This window comes from Anser anser (genome assembly GCF_964211835.1).
Source record: "Anser anser genome assembly, chromosome: 11".
Classification (NCBI taxonomy): Eukaryota; Metazoa; Chordata; class Aves; order Anseriformes; family Anatidae; genus Anser; species Anser anser.
In genome coordinates this window covers 21,778,653-21,798,613 of record NC_139732.1, presented here as the reverse complement: position 1 = coordinate 21,798,613, position 19,961 = coordinate 21,778,653, and the positions used below count along the sequence as shown (strand labels likewise).

The window sequence follows — 19,961 nt, the reverse complement described above, 5'->3', positions numbered from 1 at the left end:
AGGTGCCACCGCCGTGTCCCCGGGCGGCCCAGCCGGCGAGGTGCTGGCACAACCCAGAGCTTCCCGGGGAGGGGCCGGCTGGCCTCGTGTGACACACGGGGCTTTCCAGCGCCGATGAAACTCCTTTGTGGTTGCAAAAGCAGAGCCACACTTGTCACCTCCGTCAGCGCCGCCGTCCCCTCCCGGTGCCACCAGCAAAGAGCGCAGAGCCCAAGCCTTCGATTCAACCCCACGCAGGGTGCAGGTGACAGCCCCTTGGGGACGTGGGTCCTGCTCTGCCGGGGCCACCCGCTCCTCTGTTTGCGTCCCCTTCGCCCCCTTCCCCTTCCAGCTCTTCCCTGCGTGGTTTTGGGGCGGAAAGCTGCTTTTTGCCCAGCCGTGGAAGGGGCTCGGCCGGGTGCTGGGCCCGGGCTGGGGCTTGCTTTGTGCCGGCTGAGGTTTTGGTGAATCGGGCTGCCAAACTTTAACAAGGTTTAAATCATTTCGTTGTTGCTTTGAAACGTAATTTCCAGTGGGCGCTAACCCGGCCAGGTACAGGCAGGGTTTTTGGATAGCCAGCTCCTCCCCAGCACGAGGATTTTTCAGCACCATGGTCCTGGGGGCTCCTTGGGGAGATTTCGTGGGAGGGTTCTTGCCTTTTTTTTTAATATTATTATTATTTTGGAATATACACACCCCACATTTCATCTTCGGAAACGGCCAAAGCTCCGGCGCTCTTTTCGGAAAGCCGGCTCGCAGAGGCACCCCGGCGTGGAGCTTTTTAGCTGGAAGAATTCAGGTTTGGGTCTGACAAGGTCCTGAGAGCTGGGAAACGGGGAGGGGGGGGGCAGCTGACAGCGGGAAATGCAGAGCGGGCTCGTGCATCGCCCAGATCCAGGCCGGCTCCGGGCGCACGTGTGCGCCGCCGTGCGCGGGTGCGCGCGCGCGCTTGTGCGTGCAGATGCTGACAAAGCCGCAAACGCATTCACTAGGAAAATTAAAAAATTAACAGGCATTGGCTCGCTCTAGATTAGTAAAGGCAGCGAGATAAAAGTGGCTCTTTATACCTTGTGAGAATTGCTGATAAGGGCATTTGCTCCTCTGGATTCTTGAAAAAGAATGCAATGAAAATTTAAAATCGAATGGGGAAAAAAGGAGACGGGGGGGGGGGGGAGGAAAGCTGGGGCTGGGGGAGGTGGCGGGCATCACTTCTGGGGTGGGCACCACGGGCACGGGGGGGTGCTTTGGTTTTGGTGGGGTTATGGCTGGCTGCTGCCTGCCAGCCCCTCTTTTAGGGTTTGGGGGCACTCGGGCTGGGTGCACAGGCAGCTCGGGTCGGCCCCCCCCTTATTTCAGGGGTTGTTTTTCCCCGCCGCGAAGCTGCCCCCGCCGTGGTCCGAATCTCCTCCCGGAGAGCCGGTGCAAGTTCATGGCCGGCAGCGCCGGGCCCGAATTCCTCTCCGGAGCCTCCCGGGCTGCCCCACATGCCGGACAGGCTCGGCAGGACCTCGACCTTCCCCGAGGACTCTGTTAAGGACCGGTGGTTTCCCTCGCTGGCCACGCCGCTCATTTCACGGGGGTCTCCGAGCCCCTCGGTCACCGGCGTGCGGGCAGAGCCCCGCGGAGTTGTGGCTGGGGTGGCGCGGGGGTGACCGTCACCTTCCCGACCCCAGGGAGGGTTCTGGGTCCCCCCCACCTTCCTGCGCCCTGTGCAAGGGGTTTTGGGGGCGCACGGAGGGGGCTGGGTGCCGGCATCCTCGCAAACAGCACCCCAAGGTGGTGCCAGCCCCGTGGCCCCCGCTGCGCCTCGGCTCTGCGGGGTCTGTGCTGGGGCCACCCCGGGGCGCGTGCGGTGACGCGTGGCTCCCCGACAGGGTGGCACCTCCCTGGGGTCCTCCCCGACCAGGGGGGGATCCCGCCCGTGCCCCTGGGCTGGGCTGGAGGTCCCAGCGTGTGGATGGTGGGGGGGGGGGGGAAGACCCCATTTGGGGTGGGGGTGGAGGCGGTGGCCCCGCTGTGTCCCCCCCCCCCCCCCCCCCCACATTGATGCTGGGTGTGGGGTCAGCACCCAGCTCCTCACCCCGTGCAAACCCACGGGCGCCCCCCATTTCCCCCAGAGCCCCCCCACGCCCCCCTCTTTCCCCACTCGCCCATCATGCAGCCCCCCCCCACGGGGGCACCCCAATCCTCGGCGGGGGGGGGGTCCCTCAACCCCTTGGGGGGGGGGTCCCTCTCCATCCCACCTCCCCCCCCAACCCCCCCTACTTTTACAAGGGGGGGGAGCCGGTGGGGGGGGGTTGACCCCAGCTCCCCTCGGGGCCGCCCCCCCCCAGGGGAAGGTGCCAGCCGGGGCCGCCCCCCCGCGGGGCGCTGCCCTGCCCGGCCCGGCCCCCGGTGAGTCACGCTCCAGCCGTGCGCTCCCGGGCCGCCGAGGGAAGCAGGAAGCGGCTTGGTGGTGGGGGGGGGCGGAGGAGGTGGGGGGGGGTGAAAGGCACGGCACGGCTCGGCACGGCTCGGCACGGCTCCGCTCCGCTCCCCTTCGCCCTGCCGGGCCCCGCTCCGGCGCCACCCGGGACCTCCCCCCCCCCTCCACGTCCTTCCCCCCCCCCGTGCCCATGGACGAGCGCGGCCCCCGGTGGACGGCGCGGCCGCTGGGTGAGTGCTGCGCCCCCGAGCCTCCCCCCCCCCCACACCGGGTCCCCCCCCCCCCACACCGGGTCCCCCCCCCCCGGGTCCCCCCGAGCCCGGCTGCCCCCTCCCCGCAGTCCGTTTTACCCCAGCCCCTTCGCCCCATAGCGCCGCTGGGGTGGGCTGGGTGCCCCCTGCCTCTCCGAGCCCCCCCCCCCCCCAACTCTCCATGCAGGAGGGGTGCTGGGGGTGGGGGGTGGGGGGCCCAGGTGTGTGGGTGCCGGTGGGGGGGGGGGGTGCCCCCGCCTCGCTGAGCCGGCTGCCGCGTCCCCAGGGGGGCGCGCGGGGTCGTGGCACCCGGCGGGTGCTGCCCGGCGCTTGGGGGGTCACCGGGTCCTGGGGGTGCTTGGGGGGTCCTGGGGGGTCCTGGGGGGGTCCTGGGGAGGGGGGGGGTTGCGAGGGGCTTTTTGTCCCGAAGGTGTCACAGAGGCCACCCCCGCTGCTCCAGCGTCAGGGTGCAGGGGCTGTGCCCCCGGCCGTGCCCCGGCAGCCGGCGGCAGTGACCTTGGCACGGCTCCGTGCCCTGCTCTCGGTGCGCTCCCCACCTTGCTGCACGGCCAGGCCTCGCTTCACCCGCTCGCGGGCGGGTGCTTTACCCACTGCCGTGCGCTACCGCCGTCCCCGAGCGTCACCCGTGGCACCTCCGGGAGCCTTTTGCCGAGTGGGCCGCCCTCTCCACGCCGGGGGGGAGCCCGGCTAACGCGCGCCGCCTCCGTTGCCCTTTCCGCAGGGGGTGAGGTCACGGCCTCCGCGTCTCGCCCGTCTCCCGGGCTGATCGTCTCCCGGCGCGGTTATCTGCTCGGCTCCGGCCTCGCTCTTCCAGCCCTGCCTTGCCCTTCGCCCCCGGGGCCCGCCGGGTCGCCGCGCCGGCTCCGAGCGGCGGCGCTGATGGCCTCGGCACCCGCCGGTCCTGCCCCGTCCCTGCGCCTGCTTTGCATGGCGGGGCCGCTGTGGGTGGGTGCCGTGGGTGGGTGCCGGCGCCCACCTGCCCTCCCCGTTCCCCGGCGAGCGCCCGCTGCACCTCCTGGGAGCAGCAGAGCAAGTGCCCGGCCTTCCTCCTCCTCGTCCTCCTCCTCCTCCTCCTCCAGCAGCTGGCTCTCCGGGCACGGAGGAGCAGGGCGCGCAGGGTGCCCCCAGCAGCCGGGGGGTCACCGGGGGGGTACCGGGGGGTGCCGGGGGGTGCCGGGGGGGGATGTTGGGGTACCCGAGGGGGAGCTGCGGAGGAGTTCACGGAGGGAAAAGGCAGCGGGAAGGCGGCAGCGCCTCTTCCTGCGAGCGGGCTCGTGCGCGTGCGCGCCGGCCCCCGGCCGAGCAGATGGGTGAGCCTGTGTGGTTTGTGGGTGTGCCCCCGGGGGGCCGGGTGCGTGCGAGGCAGGCGTGCGCGAGGCCGTGTGTGTGTGTGTGTGTGTGTGTGTGTGTGTGTGTGCGTGCGCGCCCGGCAGCGTGTTTGCCTAACCTTGTGGGGAGGTGCTGGGGGGGGGGGGGGGCGGGGGGGTTGGCGCGGCCAGGCTTGGCCGGCTGGGGCCAGAGGCTCCCGTGCAGCGCGGGGGGGGGTGGGGGGGCGTCCGTGCACACGCGTGTGCAAGAGCTCGGAGACCCGCGGGTGCCCTCGCAGCTGTCGGCGGGGTGCGCCGGGCGCTGCTGGGTGGGCGCGCAGCCGCGGTGCGCGCGCTGGTGGGAGCGTGCACGAGCGTGCACGAGCGTGCACAGCCGGGCCTTTTGCGAGGGGGGGGTGTGTGAGCGAGTGTGTGCGTGTGTGTGTGTGTGCGGGTTGGCTCCGGGGCAGGGAGAATTACAGTGGAGACAGTGGCTTTGGCGGGGGGCCAGGGCTCCCGCCGTCTCGGGGAGGGGGGGGGCCGAGGCAGGGTGCCGCGGGGCGCGCAGCTCGGCGGCGGCCGCAGGACGTTTTTATCGCTTCCTGACATGCTCGCGGCCCTGGATGGGGCTGCAGGTTTTCGGGGGGGAGCTCAGGACCGGGGGGGTGTGGGGGGGTATTTTTAATCTCCCCTCTTCCTGCTCCTTCTCCAGGCCCCCGGGCCCTCTTCGCCACCAGCCGTGCTCCCCGGCACCGTGGGGCGGGGGGAGGCGGTGGCAGCCTGGGGGGGTGAGGAACTGGGTGGTGCAGCAGGACGGGGGTGGGGGTTTTGGGGTGGGGGGCTTTTTTGGGGGGGTCTCCACCCACGCTGGCTGTATCTGGATGGGGTGTGCTGGGCGCAGCGGGGCGCTGCTCGGGGCGGGGAGCACCGTGCCGTGGGTCACGCTCCTGTCCCCAGCTCCTGTCCCCAAGCCCCAGCCGCCAGCTGCGGGTGTCCTGGGGGGGGCTGGCTGAGTGCCCTGGTGGGGTCACGGGGCAGCTTTGGGGTTGGCGAGAGGTGCCGGGGGGGGGGCGGGGGCGAAGGGCAGCGAGGCCAGGGGTCGGGGGGCCGCGGGGACAAAGCTTGGCACGGCGCGAGCGCGCGTGGTTCGGTGTGACCGCTCCGGGAAGGCTGCCAAGGGGATTGCCCTTGAAATAGCACTTTCCGTGCCCTGGCTTCCCTCGCTGCTCAGCCCCGGGGGGGGGGCCTGTGGTGGCCGTGGCGGGGTGTGGGGGCCTCGCAGCGCCCTGCAGCCCCCCCCCCCCCTCCCATCCCACCACCCCGCTTGCGGGCGGTTGCAGCGGGAGGAAGCGCCCCCGTTGCTCCCGCGCCGATAACGCCGCCGCCTTATCGCGGGGCCTCCTGCAAGAGCGGGCGGCAAGGCCCCCGCCAACACCCCCCCCCCCCCGGGCCCTTATCTGCCTCCCCTCATCTGCCTCGGCCGTTGTCCCCGGCTCTGCTCACGCCCCCCCCCAGCCCCCACAACGCCCACGGGGTCGGCCCTTGGGCGGCCGCCGCGGCCCCGCTGCTTGGCAGCCTGCCCCCTCGATCCGTTTTGAAGTTGGAAATCCATTTAAGTCAAGAGGAGGGAAAGTTATTGCCGCTAAAGCCCCTTGCGTTTAGCAGTAAATCCTCTTTGCTGCTCCGGCACAGCCTCTTAGCACCGGCGGGGCCGTGCCGGTGCCTGCGGGGGGGTTACCGGGCTGCTGTGTCCCCCCCCAGCCCCGGCACCCCGCAGCCTTGCCGTGCTGGGAAGGGCTTTTGGGGCTGGGAGCGAGCGGCGGGAGCCTCGCCGCAGCTTGCTGCCACCTCCTTGCCCACGCTGACCCGGTCCAGAAAGGGGTTTCTCCTTGTGGCATCGCTGCTTTGCGCCCCCCCCCGTGTCCCCATGTCCCCTGTGGGGCGGGTGGCACAGCGTGGCAGTTCGCCCCCCCCCTCCGTGATCCCATGCACCGGGGGCAGGATGAGACCGTCGGGGTCAGGAGCAGGAGCGTGCCCCCAGCCCTCTCCCCGCCGTCCTTTCGCTCCTTGCATCCTCTCCCTTCGCTCCCCAGAAGGTTTGGTGCCTGTGATCCCTCTCCACAAGCCCAGGAGCCCCCCCTTGCCCCCACACCCCCCCTCCTGCCACCCCCCGGGGGCTGCTCGTGTCCCCCAGGTGCCCAGGCGGGCGGGGGGCTGCGTTCCCCCAGGCGCCCTCGTGTCTCCAGCCGCGGAGGGCTCGCTGGGGCGGCAGCGATTTGATTTGATTTCCCTTCTCCAGAGCTGGCGATATTTAAATATTAATGTCTGCCTCTTAATTGCTGTGTCAGAGGAGCGGGTCGGCGCGGGAGCGGGTGCAGGGGGAGGCAGCGCCAGCTCATTTTGTCGTCTCGGGGAGTGTTTGCAGAGAACTGTTTGGGTGCGCGTACACGTATGTGTATTTTTACTCCGCCGGGATCTGCTCGGCCCCGGAGCCAGCGCCGCGATGCCGCCTGGGTGGCACCTCGGTGTTTGGTGGCCTCAGGCGCTGGGGACGGGGACAGGCGGGCGGCAAAGGGAGGGAGCGGTGCCCGCGGAGCCGGGGTTGCGGGTGACATCCAGCAGCTTCCCGGGGGAGCGGGGCCGAGCTCCTCGCCCTTGGACACGTCCCCGCTCCCCGGGAACCCGCCGCCGGCAGGAGGAACGCAGGCGAGGTGCAGCAGGCGCTGTGGGCGGCGAGCTGGGGCCGTGCCCGGCGTGCTTGAGCCTGGCAGATGGAGGAGCCGAGGGGGATCCATGCCCCAAAAACTGGGGGGGGGGGTGAGGAGGTTGGAGCAGAACGGGGTGAAGCCCCGTCGGGGCGCGCGCTTTTAGCAGCGGGGCGCATGCCGTGGGGCTGCACCGCCTCTTAGCAGCCGCCCCGGAGGGCACCAAACCTTTCTGCGTGCCCGGCGCCGATATTGACGGAAACACCAAATCGTGGGGTCCCGTCAAACCGGGGCTGCAGCGACCCGGGGAGCTCTGCACGTGGCGGGGCTCCACAAAAACGGGGGCACGCGCGCGTGCCGCCGGGGCCGGGAGAGTTAACCGCGGCAGGGAGGCGGGGGGGGGGTTCAGTCAGATGCTTGTGCGCTCGCTTCCTGTAATAAAAGCGCACGCCGGCGTGCTTGTCACCTGCTCTCTGTTGTGCTGCCAAGCGGCAGACATGCCGCTTCTTGCTGCGGGCCCTGGCGCGCTCTCCTCCCGCCCGCCCCCGGGCGCGCGCCCCGTGCCAGCGCGGCCTTTAGCAGGTGTTTTCGGGGAGGGCGCGCCGTGCCTGTTGCCGCACGCCCCGCGCGGGTGGAGGCCGTTTAACTGTTCCTCGCCTCCCCCCCCCTCCTCTCCCTCCGCCTCCCCGGGGCGTAGCGGCACCGCTGCGGGTCAGGCCGGTGGCACCCGCCCCGCGTTTATGTACCCGCAAACGTTTTGGGGCGCGCGGCACGCCGCAGCCACCGGGGCGCACCAGCAGCTCCTGGGGGGGTGTGGGGGGGTTGTGGGTCGTGGATCCTCCCGGGGGGGTTTTGTGGGTCGTGGGTCCTCTCTGCTCGCCCTGAAACCTCTCCGGAGCCCCAGCAGGTCTGATCGCCCCACAACCGGTGACCGCCCCCCCCCCCAGCAGCCGAAGCATCGCCGTCCCCGTTAACCTGCAGGCGCTGCGTGCGCTGGCGGCTGCCGCCGTTGACCCCGACGGCGGGGAATCGGCACCCTGCAGCCTGCAGGATGGAAGGGGCAAGGCTCCTTTCGGCTCCCGGGGAGGGCAGCTTTGGTTCTTTCGGTGGCTGAGGCCTCGGATCGAACCGGTGCCTGTCCCCTGTGGGTCCCCCCCCCGGGGACCGCAGCATCGCGCCCCGCTGCAGCGGCGGCTCCCGGCCCCCGGCTTTGTTTGCGCCGCGTGACAATGCGACGGGTTGGGGTCAAGCTGTGGATTCATCACTTGTTGGAAGACTTTGCGGAACAATAAAGGTGTCTGCCTTTATATCTGCTCGTATTTTATCCGCGCCGCGGCCTTTCCCCAGCGCCGGCCGGGATTTACGGCGGGGGGATATTTTAACGTGTCGAGGCGAGATGGGAAAGCCGAGGCCGCCCGCGCCCCCCCTCCCGGCCGGCTCCCCCCTCCCCACGCCTTTGCATTCAGTGCCTGTGCGCTGAAATATTTACCTTCCAGCTCCTCTGACAGTTCAAGCCGTCTCGTGAAGCAAAGGTTATTGAACTGCGAATGTTATGACATTACATTTTTGTGTCTGCACTTTCAAGCTGCGTGATGCAGCCTGAATGATAAGCGATCTCGGGGTTAAGGGTGGGTTGGTTTTTTTTTTTTTTTCTCTTCTCCCCGGCTCGGCGCGGGCTTTTGGCTCTGCTGGGACTTGATAACGCTCCCTTTTATTGCCCTGCCCGTGCGTTCCTGCAGGCGGGCTCCCCGCGCCTGGTGCTGGGGCTGTGGGGAGGATTTGGGGCCGGGGATGGGACAGCCAGGGCGCTGCGGCTGCTGCGTGCCTCGGTTTCCCCATCCCTGGGGAATGCTCGAAGCCCTCGGGCCTGCTTTCGGCCTCCAGAGGGTGCCCCTGTGCTTGGGGGTGTCCCGGCGTGTGCCCCGTTTTTGCCCCGAGCCATGCTGCGGGTGCGAGAGGAGATGCTCGGCGCTCACTGGCGCCGACCTCGCGCCCCCACGGCCGGAGTTTTGGGGACCACCGGGTGACCCCGGGGGGCATCAGGATGGGGACAAGTGGCAGCAGGGGCTGGCCTGGCCTGTACACGCTAGAGGGCAGCAACAAACTGGAGCAGCAGGCGCGGGGCTGGACTCGGTGGGTCCCCAGGATATTTGGGGGCAAAGCGTCCGGATTTGGCCCCATGCGGCGGGTTTAGCAGCGGGGAGCTGCCGCCTGGCGCAGGCAGCGGCGGCTTCGCAGGGGAGCTTAAACCAAGCGGAGGCCCTGAAATGCAATCAAGCAGCAGGCCGAGGGCCAAGCGGCCTTCAGCCAACCTGACCCGCGGTGTAACGCCGTCCCGGGAGCAAATTAATTAAGTTGTTCCGTAAATTTGGCCGCGCTTGCTGCCGGTGAATCACATCTGCCCGCGCCCCTCGGGCTCCCCTCGCCTCGCCGCCCCGTCTCGGCTCCCCGCTAGAGCCGACAGCTCGCCCCCGAGCGCCTGGAGATTTATCTCGGCGTCTGCCCCCGCTCTCCCCGCGTCGCCTCCGAGATGCCGGGGTCGGGGCCGGCCCGGCAGCGCTAACAGAAACCAGCTGTGGCTGCGTGCACGGGGGGGGGCCGCCGGCGGAGAAAAAGAGGTCAGGGCCCGGGAAATTAAATGTTCATAAATGTAGGCCCAAGCGCTTAAAAAGTAGGGCAGTGCCATTAAATCTCATTAAAGTTTAATACCTATCAGTGCCACTTCAGGCAGCCCTTGGACATTGCTTTAATTTGATGGGTGTTAAGGGAGAATTATCAAATAATTGTGCTGGCTGGGGACTTGCTTTTATCATGTTACACGGAAAGCTCTCCCGGCTTTGTGCCGCACATCAAAACAGCGCGGGCAGGTATTGTTCTGGGGAGGGGGGGCTTTGTAGAGGCGGGGGGGGGGGGAACCACAACCGCCGCCCTCTCCACCAGGCGAGGAGGAGCGAGGGATGGGGGCTGTGAGGGAGGATGGATGGGGTTGTCACGGGGCTCAGCCGAGCCCTAACGGCAGCACGGGGTGGCACCGGTGGCCCCAAGGGTGGCGAGGGGACGGCGAGCGTCCTGCCGGCCCCACGGGTGGCACGGGGACGGCGAGCATCCTGCCGGCCCCACGGGTCCTGTGTCCTCCTGGGCGGTGCTCACTGCTGCTGAATTTTGGAGGGGCTGGGGCACAGCAGGAATTGCTGATAGAAGGGGGACGGGGACGGGGACGGGGCGCAGGCGCAGCTCCATGCGCTCCGGGGACGAGCGGCGCCGTGCGGAGGCGAGCGCGCGGCCCCATGCATTTTTTATAGGGTGCACCCAGGGTTATTTTTATTTCCTATTTTTTCTCTCTTCCCCCCTCCTCTCCCTAGCCGTAAAAGTCCCAATTGATAAAGAATTAGTGCCAGGTCGTTAGTCCTGGTTTTTATGTGATAACCCGGGCGCAAGGTGCTGTCGTGTAAACGCCGGGGCCAGGGGAGCGCGGGGAAGGGGAGCGCCGAGCCGCTGCCATGAATTATTCAGCAGTGCCTGATTTCACATTATTCTCACTGATACTTTTACAACCTGTCAGTAAATAAAAAGATTCTACATTATTTATAGAAATGGACCCGAATTGGTTAGGCGAATTTACTGTTGCTATTATTAGGGGCTGCTCAGCACCGCGTTAATGAGAGCCAGGAAATGGCACGCGTTGCTTTCCGCCAGCTCCGCAGGTTCCCCCCCCAGGCTCTCCAGGATCTGGGGGTGCCCCTCGGTGCTGTGCCAGGAGATGGGACGGGAATGTCCCCTCTGCCTGGCTGGGTCCCCATTGCCTTGGGCTGCTTGAGGGGGCAAAGGTTGGGTGGGGACATCTCCTTTGCTGGGGACATCTCCTGCTGGGGACATCTCCGCACTGGGGACATCTCTGCGCTGGGGATGTCTCCTTGCTGGGGGCATCTTGTTTTCTGGGGACATCTCCTTATTGGCTGGGGACACCTACTTGTTGGGGACATCTCCCTTATGGCCTGGGGCTGTCCCCTTGCTGGGTGCCAGCCCGGGGCTTGCCGGAGGGGATGGCTGCCCCGTGCGCAGTGCGGTTGGCAGCCGGCAGCGGGACGGCCGGAGCTGGCACGGCGAGGTGCCCCGAGGGTTTGTCACCCCGAGGGTTTGCCACCCCGAGGGTTTGTCACCCTGAGCCTCCGCCCTGCCCGACTCAGGGCCCCCAGGGGGTTCGTTTGGAGAGGGATCACCGGCAGCCCTCCCCCAGGGCGGTGCAGGACGGTGCCGCGTGGGTGCCGGCCATTGCGCATCCTTCCTAGCATCCCCTAACAGCCCCCCTGGTTGAAGCAGCCCCCAAAATCAGACGAGCAGGGGGACCGGGGTGGAGCAGGGCGGAGATGTGGGACACGTGTGGCCCCCCTCACGGACGCAGCGGCCGGACAAACGGCCGGGCAGCCGAGCCCGGCGGGGCCGAGCGAGCCGAGCCGAAACCCAAGAAGTTAATGGTTTGTTTCCACTGTCCTAAGGTGCCTGCTACAAGCCCGCCGGTGACAGTTTTATTGGCAGGCAGGCCATGCTAGAAGGATTGGAGGCTATTTACAGTGTTGAGGCCGTGACTTTGTGAGCAGACAGTTAACATAAATTCACATGATGGATCAGTTATCACTTCATTGAACTTGTGGCGGATCCATTGAAGGCTGTGCAGTAACATACTGTTTCCTGGCTCTGCGCAGCGCTGGGATACATTAAATACACTTTATTTATAGCTTACCATTGCTGCACTGTGGGCAGGAGAATGCAGCTTTTGCAACTATCATCTAATTTTATGATGAGCATTAAAGCAAGGCCTATAATTTGCACCTTTTTATTCATTAGACACTGGTGCAGCCATAAGTCAAGAATGCCCAGGGATTTAGATGCAGATCCAGAAGATAAACTATTGACAAGCCAGATGTATTTTTACATTAGTGTGCCTTTACAATAGTTTATGTTGAGAGTGGAATATAAATTGCATTATTAAATACGAACCACTCTTGTAACCACTGCTTTGCCTGCTTATTTGAAGGAAGGATGGGATTCAGAGCCGCAGAGCCGGGAGGCTTTGCCTAACCGCTCGAGGTTGGACGGCTCACTTTTATTTCCTTGCGTTTTTTTTTTTTTGCCCCGGATGCGCTGGAGCAGAGCGAGCCGGGTGCCTGCTGGGGTGTCCGGGCGCTTTCTCCTCCCGCAGCAGGCGTTTAACCTCAATTTCCTCGCTCCTTCCCCCTCCTCTTTTGCCCTTCTCTTTTTTCGCAGCCACGTCCCCTGCGGGCGGCAGGGGCTGGCCAGGCTTCGCCCCGGCACCCGTGGCCATCCCCAAGGGCTGGCGGTGGCCAAGGGGCACCGGTGGCCCCGCGGGCACCGACCTCTCCCTCCCGGAGCACCCGGCGGCCCCGGCCAGCAGCGAGTTAAATCCTTTTGTTTCTGAGGCAATACAGTTTATATTATGAGCATGAATAAAAGATGGTTGTGCTAGGGGTAGCTGTCAGTATCTTTGCTGCGTATAAAGGCTTCTACTGTAGCTTGACAGTAAAAGACTGTGTTTGGGGACTGATGTGGTTTCTCAAAGGAGCTAAATAAATAAGGGGCGCTTATTTTTACACCAGTAAAGGCTGCTGGAAATTTAAAGCCCTGTTTATCTCTCCGAAATCGTGCTGTTTATTGTTATCTCGCGGAGGGGGGATTTGCATGCTCGCTAATAATTAACCGAGCCCGGCGCTTCTCCCTCCCGTACGTGCTGCGGCTCCGCCGTTATCGGAGGGGAGGAAACGTTGGCAAACCCAAAGGCAAATATTGAAGGAGCCCGGGCCGGGTGCGGTGCCCCTGGGTGCCGCCGGCTGCTGGGTGCCGCCGGCTGCTGGGTGCCACGGCGGTGGCTGGGTGCTCCCCGTCCCCCCCCCAGCCATGCACACCAGCACGGGGGCAGTGTTTTGGGGGCTGCGCGACCCTCCTCGGGAGGGTACGGGCAGGGCAGGAGGCTGCGAGGCAGTGGGGCAGAGCACCTGCCCCTTTGTGCCCGGCGCTAACAGGCGTCCCGGCGCGGTCCCCGCGCCACCAGATGCTGCGGCTCCGTGTCACGGCACCGTCTCGCCGGCGGAGTGCAACGGGGGAGAGCAGTCGGTGCCTTTGTTTCTCGTGCTCCTCGCACAGCTGTCACTTCCAGTGATCAGTAGAGAAATCATCACCCCGCAGGATCATACATATGGAACGGGGTCTGTGCGGAATATTTATTGGAACATGTGTCGGGGCCGCGCCGGTCACGAGCCCCGGGTCTGCCTCGCCCCGTGCCAGCCCCCCGTGGATGCTGTCAGCCCTCGGGCTCTGCCTGCCGGGAGCACGGCTGTCCCCGGGGCGGTGTCCCCAGGGCGATGGCCCCTTCGTGAACAGACCTTACAGCACGTCGGGGCTGGCTGTGCTCAGCTGCCCCAGGTGGTGCATGGGGCCGCGCAGCATCCTCTGCCCCGGGGCACTCGCTGGGGCCCTCGCTTTGCCAGCCTGTCCCCGACCTTGCTGTTCCCAAGGGGTGTCCCCAAATCCGGTGGCAGCATTTATGGCAGGGTGCAGGGCCCCGGCTCTGGGTCCCCTCCCAGCTGAACCCTTCTTCCTTGGGCAGCGCCTGGCTGGGGTCACTTATGGGGTGGCCTTTGGGGTCTCCAAATTTAGCCGTGCACAGGAGGACGTAAAGCACCCGGGAGCTGTGTTCCCATCGCTATCTCTGCGTGCTGGTGCATGGACAGGGCACGTCCCTGTGCTGCCAGGAGGGACCTGCCCGCCCCAACCCGGGCGGAGACGCTGCCCTCGGGAGCAGCGGGTCCCCAAACGGAGCCTCTCTGGGGACAGGGATGGGGACAGGGAGGGGGAAGTCTCCCTTCTCCGGAGCTGTCAGCTCGGCACCTTTCATGTGTGATGGGTAAACAACGCGGAGCGCCCGCCTGGGAAGGCTGTTGGATCCCTGCTGGTGCTAAAGCGGCGTCTGGCGGGGACGGGGAACGTGCCGCCGCCTGCGCGAGGCACCGCGGACGTGACGCCCCGCTGGGGCTCGCTGCCGCCTGCCTCGGCAGCGAGCGGTCCCGGCGGTGGGAGCGGGGCAAACCGGAGCCTCTGGGGACCTCTGGGTGGCCACAGAGGTTTGGAGTGGGGACGTTTGGCTCCTCAAATTGTCCTGGGGGCGGGATGCAGAGCTCTGGGGGGCTGCGGCATCCCTCGGAGGCTTGGGTGCATGGCGCTACCCAGAAATCAGCACCAAAAATCCCAGCCAGTCCCCATATCCCCACGTCCCCACGTCCCCATCCTGTCCCCAGCCCTCCGTCCCGGCCACCCTATAGTTTCCAGGGCACGGAGCCGGCCTTTCGAGCCCCTGTGCCGCGTTGCCGTGGGTTTTCCCTCGCCGGGGACGGCCAGATGCTGCGCAGGCAGCGAGGGGGTCACTGGGTCCCCCGAGCACATGGCTCGGGGAAGGTGTTGCAGGCGCCTTTTGGCACCCGCCGCCACACGAGCGCGCTCCTCTGACAGCTTTATCAAGCCTCCAGACTTCCCAGTTCCATTGTTCCTGACATCTGTTTCGGTAAGTGATTAATTGCAATTAGTGAGCAGTTTGAAAGCCCGTGGAAGAACATTCAGCAGAAAACTCGTCAAGATTAATGAGTGGTGGCAGTTGTCAGAAGGGCTGCTGCCTCGCCGTGACGCGGCGGTGGCGTGGAGGTGCAGGAGGCTGGGCGGGCGCGGGTGCCCCCCTTCCCTCCTCGTGCCCGTGTCCCCCCCCCGTCCCCCCCCCATATCCCCCTCCCGGAGAATAACACGGGATGATTTTTCATCCGACCGCATGAATTATCCGCTAATGCGCTATTAATAAAGCGCCGTGGAGTTTCACCGAGATTAGGTCCTAAATCATGCAGAATGAATTTTAATGAGGCCAAAAGACACCGTCATTAGCCGCTCTCAGGGACCTGGAGAAAATTACCGGGGGGGGGGGGGGGCTCCCCCTGAGCAAAGCCCCCCGGGGCGGGCTGGGATGGGTGTCAGGGCAGAGGGCCGGGATGCTGTCACCTGGACCCTTGCTCCTGGGGGGGGCTTGGGGCATGCCGTGCCGTGCCGTGCCGTGCCACGTGCGTGCAGGAGCGCGCGGCTGCGCAGCCTTTGTGCGGCCCTGGCGAGGCGGCTGGTGCGCAGGGAATTAGCTCGGCGGGCTGTGACTCAGGGCAGGGAGCTCTCTAAACACCACGGCCTCGCCGGCGTGGAAGCAGCAGCTCCTCGCCGCGGAGCTGGGACAGGCACCCGGGGACGCACGTGCGCGCGGCCGGCCGAACCGGCCACGCTTGGGCTCGCTCCGGGCACCCGGCATCTTCCTCCTCCTCCTCCTCGCTGCCCCAAATTCCCGAAGGATCCCAAAGGGCCTTTTGCCCCTGCGCCGAGTTTCCCGGCCCTTTGCTCTCGGCGTAGCTTTGCCCATCCGGGGCGCGACATCTGCTCCTGCAAACTGTTTTTTAATGCTGAGGTCAGGGCTGCTCGGCAGCCGGGGCCTGGGCGGGCTGCAGTGACTTCTGGCCTGCAAGCAGATGGCTCCGGCGTGCCCCGGGTTACCGCACCCATGAAATTCCTCGTTAACAGGCCGTGACCGGAGGGTGTGGTGGGGGGGGAAAGCATCCCTCACCCCCCTCCCCGTGACACTGCGCTCGGGGCCACGCGCCTGGCCCCAAAAGGCGCAGGGCAGCGGGGACGGGCTCCCTGCCCTCCCCTTCCCCACGGGGAGGGCGATGTCCTTGCAGGACGCAGGCTTTGCATGGCCTCTCTCCCCCCAGCACAGGCATGGGGGGCTGTAGACTCCCCCCCCCCCAATTTCTCCCCAGCATTTATTTTATTGCCTGGATTTTCTCCTGGCCGCATCCTTGCCCGGCTCCAGCCCCGCGGCACCGGGGGAGGGCTCGGGGCTTGCGGAGGGGAGTCCCTTTCCCCTGCCACCAGCCTGGCCCTGTCACCTCCCAGTGATTTATTGCTCTTTTGGACGAGGGGGCAGCGGAGCAGCCCCCCGCGGCCGCACAAGCCGCGCCGGAGGGCGAGGGGTGGCAGGGGTCGGGAGGTCTCGCCGCCAGCCGCCCTTTGGCGGTGGCCGGCACAATGACCCGGCGCAGGCCGTTTGCTCGCCACGGCGGGTAATTACCGTGCCGGGGTGGGGGGTGGGTGGGGGGTCACACACAAGCAGAGCCCCCCCCGTGACCCGCCGGCGGCGAGGCTGGGGCTCGTCCTTCCCCTGGCACCATCTGCTCGGAGGCGGCCGCTCCACGCGAGCGGCGGGGCTGCGGCTCCGGCGGCGGCGCGGCGCTCAGACGCACGGACAGATGGTGGTGGGTTTTGAAGAGGTAGAGTGTGTACTTTGTTCTGGAGAGCTTTGGGGAAAAAAGAAAAAAAAGAAAAAAAAAAGAGAGAGGAGAGGGAGGAGGAGACTCCTCCCCCCCCCGCCCGCCACCGTGCTGCACTTTGTAGTCGGGAGCTGGGGCTGTCACCGCGCCAGGGACGGGGCTTCAGCTGCTGGCACCTGCGGCGCTGCTGTGGGGACAGCGGGGTCGGGATGGAGGGGACGGGAGCTGCAGGGGGGTCCCCTGCTCGCTGTGCCCCGAACCACGGAGCTGCTGGGGGGGGTTCGGGGGGTCCCTGCGAGGTGGCGATGTCCTTATCCCCGGGGGTCCGAGCCTGGCGTGCCGCCCGTCTGCCGGCACGGCACGTACCCGCCCGCAAGCGGTGCCAGCTGGGTCGGGGCTGATGCAAGCGGCGTTCCCGGGCAAGCCCGGCCGCTTCCGAACCGGCTGGGGCGGCCGGCGGCAGGGAGGAGCGGGCGTCGGGTCCCTGCAGCGGTGCTGCGGACGCCGGGCGCAGGCGGGGCGACGCGGCGGCTCCCCGGGGCGCTGCCGACCGACCCGCCGGACTCGCTGGGGGAGCCTCGGTGGCGTGGCTTGGCGGCTCGCCTCTTGTGCAATAGGTGGGGCCGGCAGCTTCTGCGGCCCCGCAGACGCCTTTCGCAGCGGCGTCTGGCCGCCGCCGCCACCCGCCCGCCATCGGACCTCTTTCGACGCCCGGGCAACGGTGCCTCCCCGCGGCCCCCGGGCAGGGCTGGGTGCGCCGGCATCGCGCCCGCCCTCGCTGCTTGGCTCGCGGGGTGAGCACCCAGGTGGCCCCGTAGCCAACGGGGGGATGCCGGAGCACCGGGGCCATGCCCGAGCACCAGGGTGATGCCAGAGCACCGGGTGTTTGCAAACAGGGCTGCGAGCGAGTGGCTTTTGGGGACACGAGGCACGGGCGAATGTCCCCAGGGATCGTGCAGGGTGCGCAGGGAGGTGCCCAGCCTCAGCGTGGGGTCCCCCCCCCCGGTGGCCCCGCTCCCGCAGCAGCAGCAGCAGCACGGGGACCCCAACCCCGCTGCCCGCCCCTGCCCTCCGCCCGGGGCCGTGCACGCCCAAGCGCGGCCGCTGCAACGCCGCCTTTGCTGCCTGTTAATTACCGCCCGCGCCAGGCCTGGCCCCGCGTTACACTTCATTACGCGATTGCGATCGGGGCAGCTCCTCCCTCCCGGCCGACTCCGGCTGGATAATTAGGTGTGTGTTCTCCCGCGTGCAGACAGACACTTAATACGGCTTTAATCACCTGCCCCAGCGGCTCCCACCCACTGCCCTGCGCCCGCACGGAGCCGTGCCGGAGCCGCTGCGTTTCTGCCGCCGCCTAAAACTCGCGTCCGGGTTAATTACAGGCTGCCGCTGCCCGGTGCGAACGCCCCATGCAAATGCTTGAAGCCAGACGCATGGTGCAAATGTGCAGGGCAAATAAATGCCCGGTGGAAACGTCCGGTGCAAACGCCCGGTGCAAATGCCTGGTGCAAATAAATGCCCGGTGCAAATGCCCGGTGCAAACGCCCGGTGCAAATAAATGCCTGGTGGAAACGCCTGGTGCAAATGCCCGGTGCAAACGCCCGGTGGAAATAAATGCCTGGTGCAAATGCCGTCGGGGCTGGGGCTCATCCTGCACAGGGGAGCCGGAGCAGGCGGCCCGCCGGCTCCTCGCAGGTGTGGGCACAGACTCTGCGGCGCTCTGAGCTTCTGTGCGGCGGGCGCGTGCCAGCACACTGCTGTGCCTTGCGAAGGTAGCAGCCATCTGCACTGTGATAAAAAGCCCTGAGGATGATAAATAGACAAGTAGCACTTTTATTGGATTGCAGTTTCGAAGCAGCCACTTTGGGTTTGGCACGGCGCTAACGACAGACTCGGCGCGGCGCTGAGCCCCGGCCGGGGAGCGGCCCCTGCTCTTGGGGGGGCGGGGGGACAGGACGGGACCGGGGCTCTGATTTTGGGGAGGACGTGGCTGTGCCCCACGGTGCTACCTTCCAGGTTGGGGCACTCCTAGCTGGCTCTCTCCCCGCTGTGCGTTGCAGGGATGATGCTTCTGGATCCGGGTGACCCGGGAGCGATTTGGGGGGGCCGGGGAGCGGGGGCGAGCATCGCTGCGTGCCCCGTGCCGGGGGCTGAGCGGGGCAGGCCAGCTGGCACGGCACGGGGCCGGCGCACGCCGCGGTGCCCCAGCTGCCGCGCTGGCCTCGCCGTCACCTGCGAGAAGCAGCTTGTTTGTCAATAATGGAGCAGAGAAAATTGCAGCCGAAATGTGTCTCGGATCTGCTTTGTGTTCCCTTAATGCGTTCACCCCGGAGGTGCCTGCTCGGAGGCGGCACAAAGGCTGCGGGGAGGGGAGGAAGGGCTGGGGGACGAGCCCCGGGCTCATGCACGGCCCCCGCGGGGGCTCTGCTGCCACCTGCCCCGGGCAGCCCCCGGTCCCCGTGCGAGGTCTGACCCCGGTGCCGGCACTGCCACGCTCCCAGAGCTTGCCCGTGCCAGCTCCCACAGCGCCTGGGCATCACCGCATCCACAGGGATGAGCTCCAGCTCCGGCAAGGGGCACGGGGAGCCCCGGTGCCTTGGCCACCCCGACCGGGACGGCGGGTGACGTGGCGCGGCGCGGCGGGTGCCGGCTGGGAAACGGTGACGGAGAGCAGCTGCGAGCTCCGGGGCCGGGTCAGGGAGGCGATTTCTCATCTCCCGGCGCAGCCGCCAAGTCGGAAAATTCAGTAGCGGGGACTTTCCCGGCCCCTTCCTCCCCTCCCGCAGCTGGGGCTGGGGCGGACGGGGTGTTTGGCTGCACCGAGCCCCCCACCGGGGCAGCAATGCTGTTCGGGAGCCTCAAATCTGCGGAAAGCCGCGTTTGGGTGGCATCGGGCAGCGCTGGCGTCTTCCCAAAAAGCCCTTCCCAGCCCCGAACGCCGCCGAAAAGCACCCAAGCCGCGTGGCTGGGCGGCTCTGCGCCGGCGGCAGAGCTTGTGCAAGGCGGGATGACGCTAACGGGGAGCCGGGAGCTGCCTTCCTCCCTCCACCTTCTGGCCGAGCAGCAAGGACCTGCCGGAGAGGTTCCCAGCTGAGCTGGCTCTCCCGCTGTCGAGAGGAGACAGCTACGCAATAAAACAAGGAGTTTTGGCCGCGCAAAAAGGCCGGGCCCGCGCGTCCCAGCCTTACCCAGCGGTGACACCGCTGCAGCCCTCGGGGCGGGGAATTCCTCCTGCCTGAGTCACGGCCGGGGCAAGAAGAGCAGAGCCGCGCTCAGCACCCGGCTGCCATCCCCATTCCTCTGCCACCCACCAGTGGTGCCCTGCCACCAGGCGCCCGCTTACACGGTGCTGAGCACGGGGGAAGAACCGGGTTTCGGCGGGGCAGGCGGGTCACGGGGAGCAGGTTGCCAGCCCGGCCCTTCCCGAGGGTTGGCGATTACCCGGTGCTGTCTGGGGAGCCGAGGTGCCTGGCAGAGCCGCCCCACGGCTCGTTTATTTGCTTCTTCGCTGCCTCACGTGCCGAGAGGCCGGGCTGCCCCCGGGACGGGGCATGGGGCGGCGGTGGGCAGGTGGCAGCGGTGTCCCCACGTCCCCCTGCCCTGTGTTTTCGGGGTGGCGCGGTAAGGATGGCGAGCCCCCCCACCCGCTCTCTGGTTTTGGTAGGGGGGGTGTTGCCATGTTCCCTGCATGGGGAGCTCTTGTAGGTGTGTTGGTGTGGATGGGGGAGTCCCTGTCCCCATCCCCGTCCCCATCCCCATCCTATCCCCATCCTATCCCCATCCTTGTCCCCATTCCCGTCCTCATCCCATCCCCATCCCCATCCCCATCCCCATCCCCGTCCCCATCCCCATCCCCATCCCCGTCCCCAGTTTTCATCCCCATCCCCATCCCCAATTTTCAACCCCAC

The 19,961-nt window shown here is 67.0% G+C and overlaps 1 protein-coding gene across 5 annotated transcripts in view; it reads left to right on the top strand.

Annotated features, from left to right (window-relative positions):
• GSE1 (Gse1 coiled-coil protein) overlaps nt 1-19,961 on the top strand; it is a 102,675-nt gene that overhangs the window by 35,375 nt on the left and 47,339 nt on the right. For 2 of the 5 annotated variants that reach the window (XM_083851598.1, XM_083851596.1), the window contains exon 1: nt 2,259-2,634. The exons of the other annotated variants lie outside the window; for them this stretch is intronic. In XM_083851598.1, coding sequence (XP_083707724.1) covers nt 2,595-2,634 — 40 coding nt within the window. In that variant the 5' untranslated portion in view covers nt 2,259-2,594. Of the gene's footprint in view, nt 1-2,258; nt 2,635-19,961 lie in introns of those variants that run through there. 5 annotated transcript variants of the gene reach the window in all.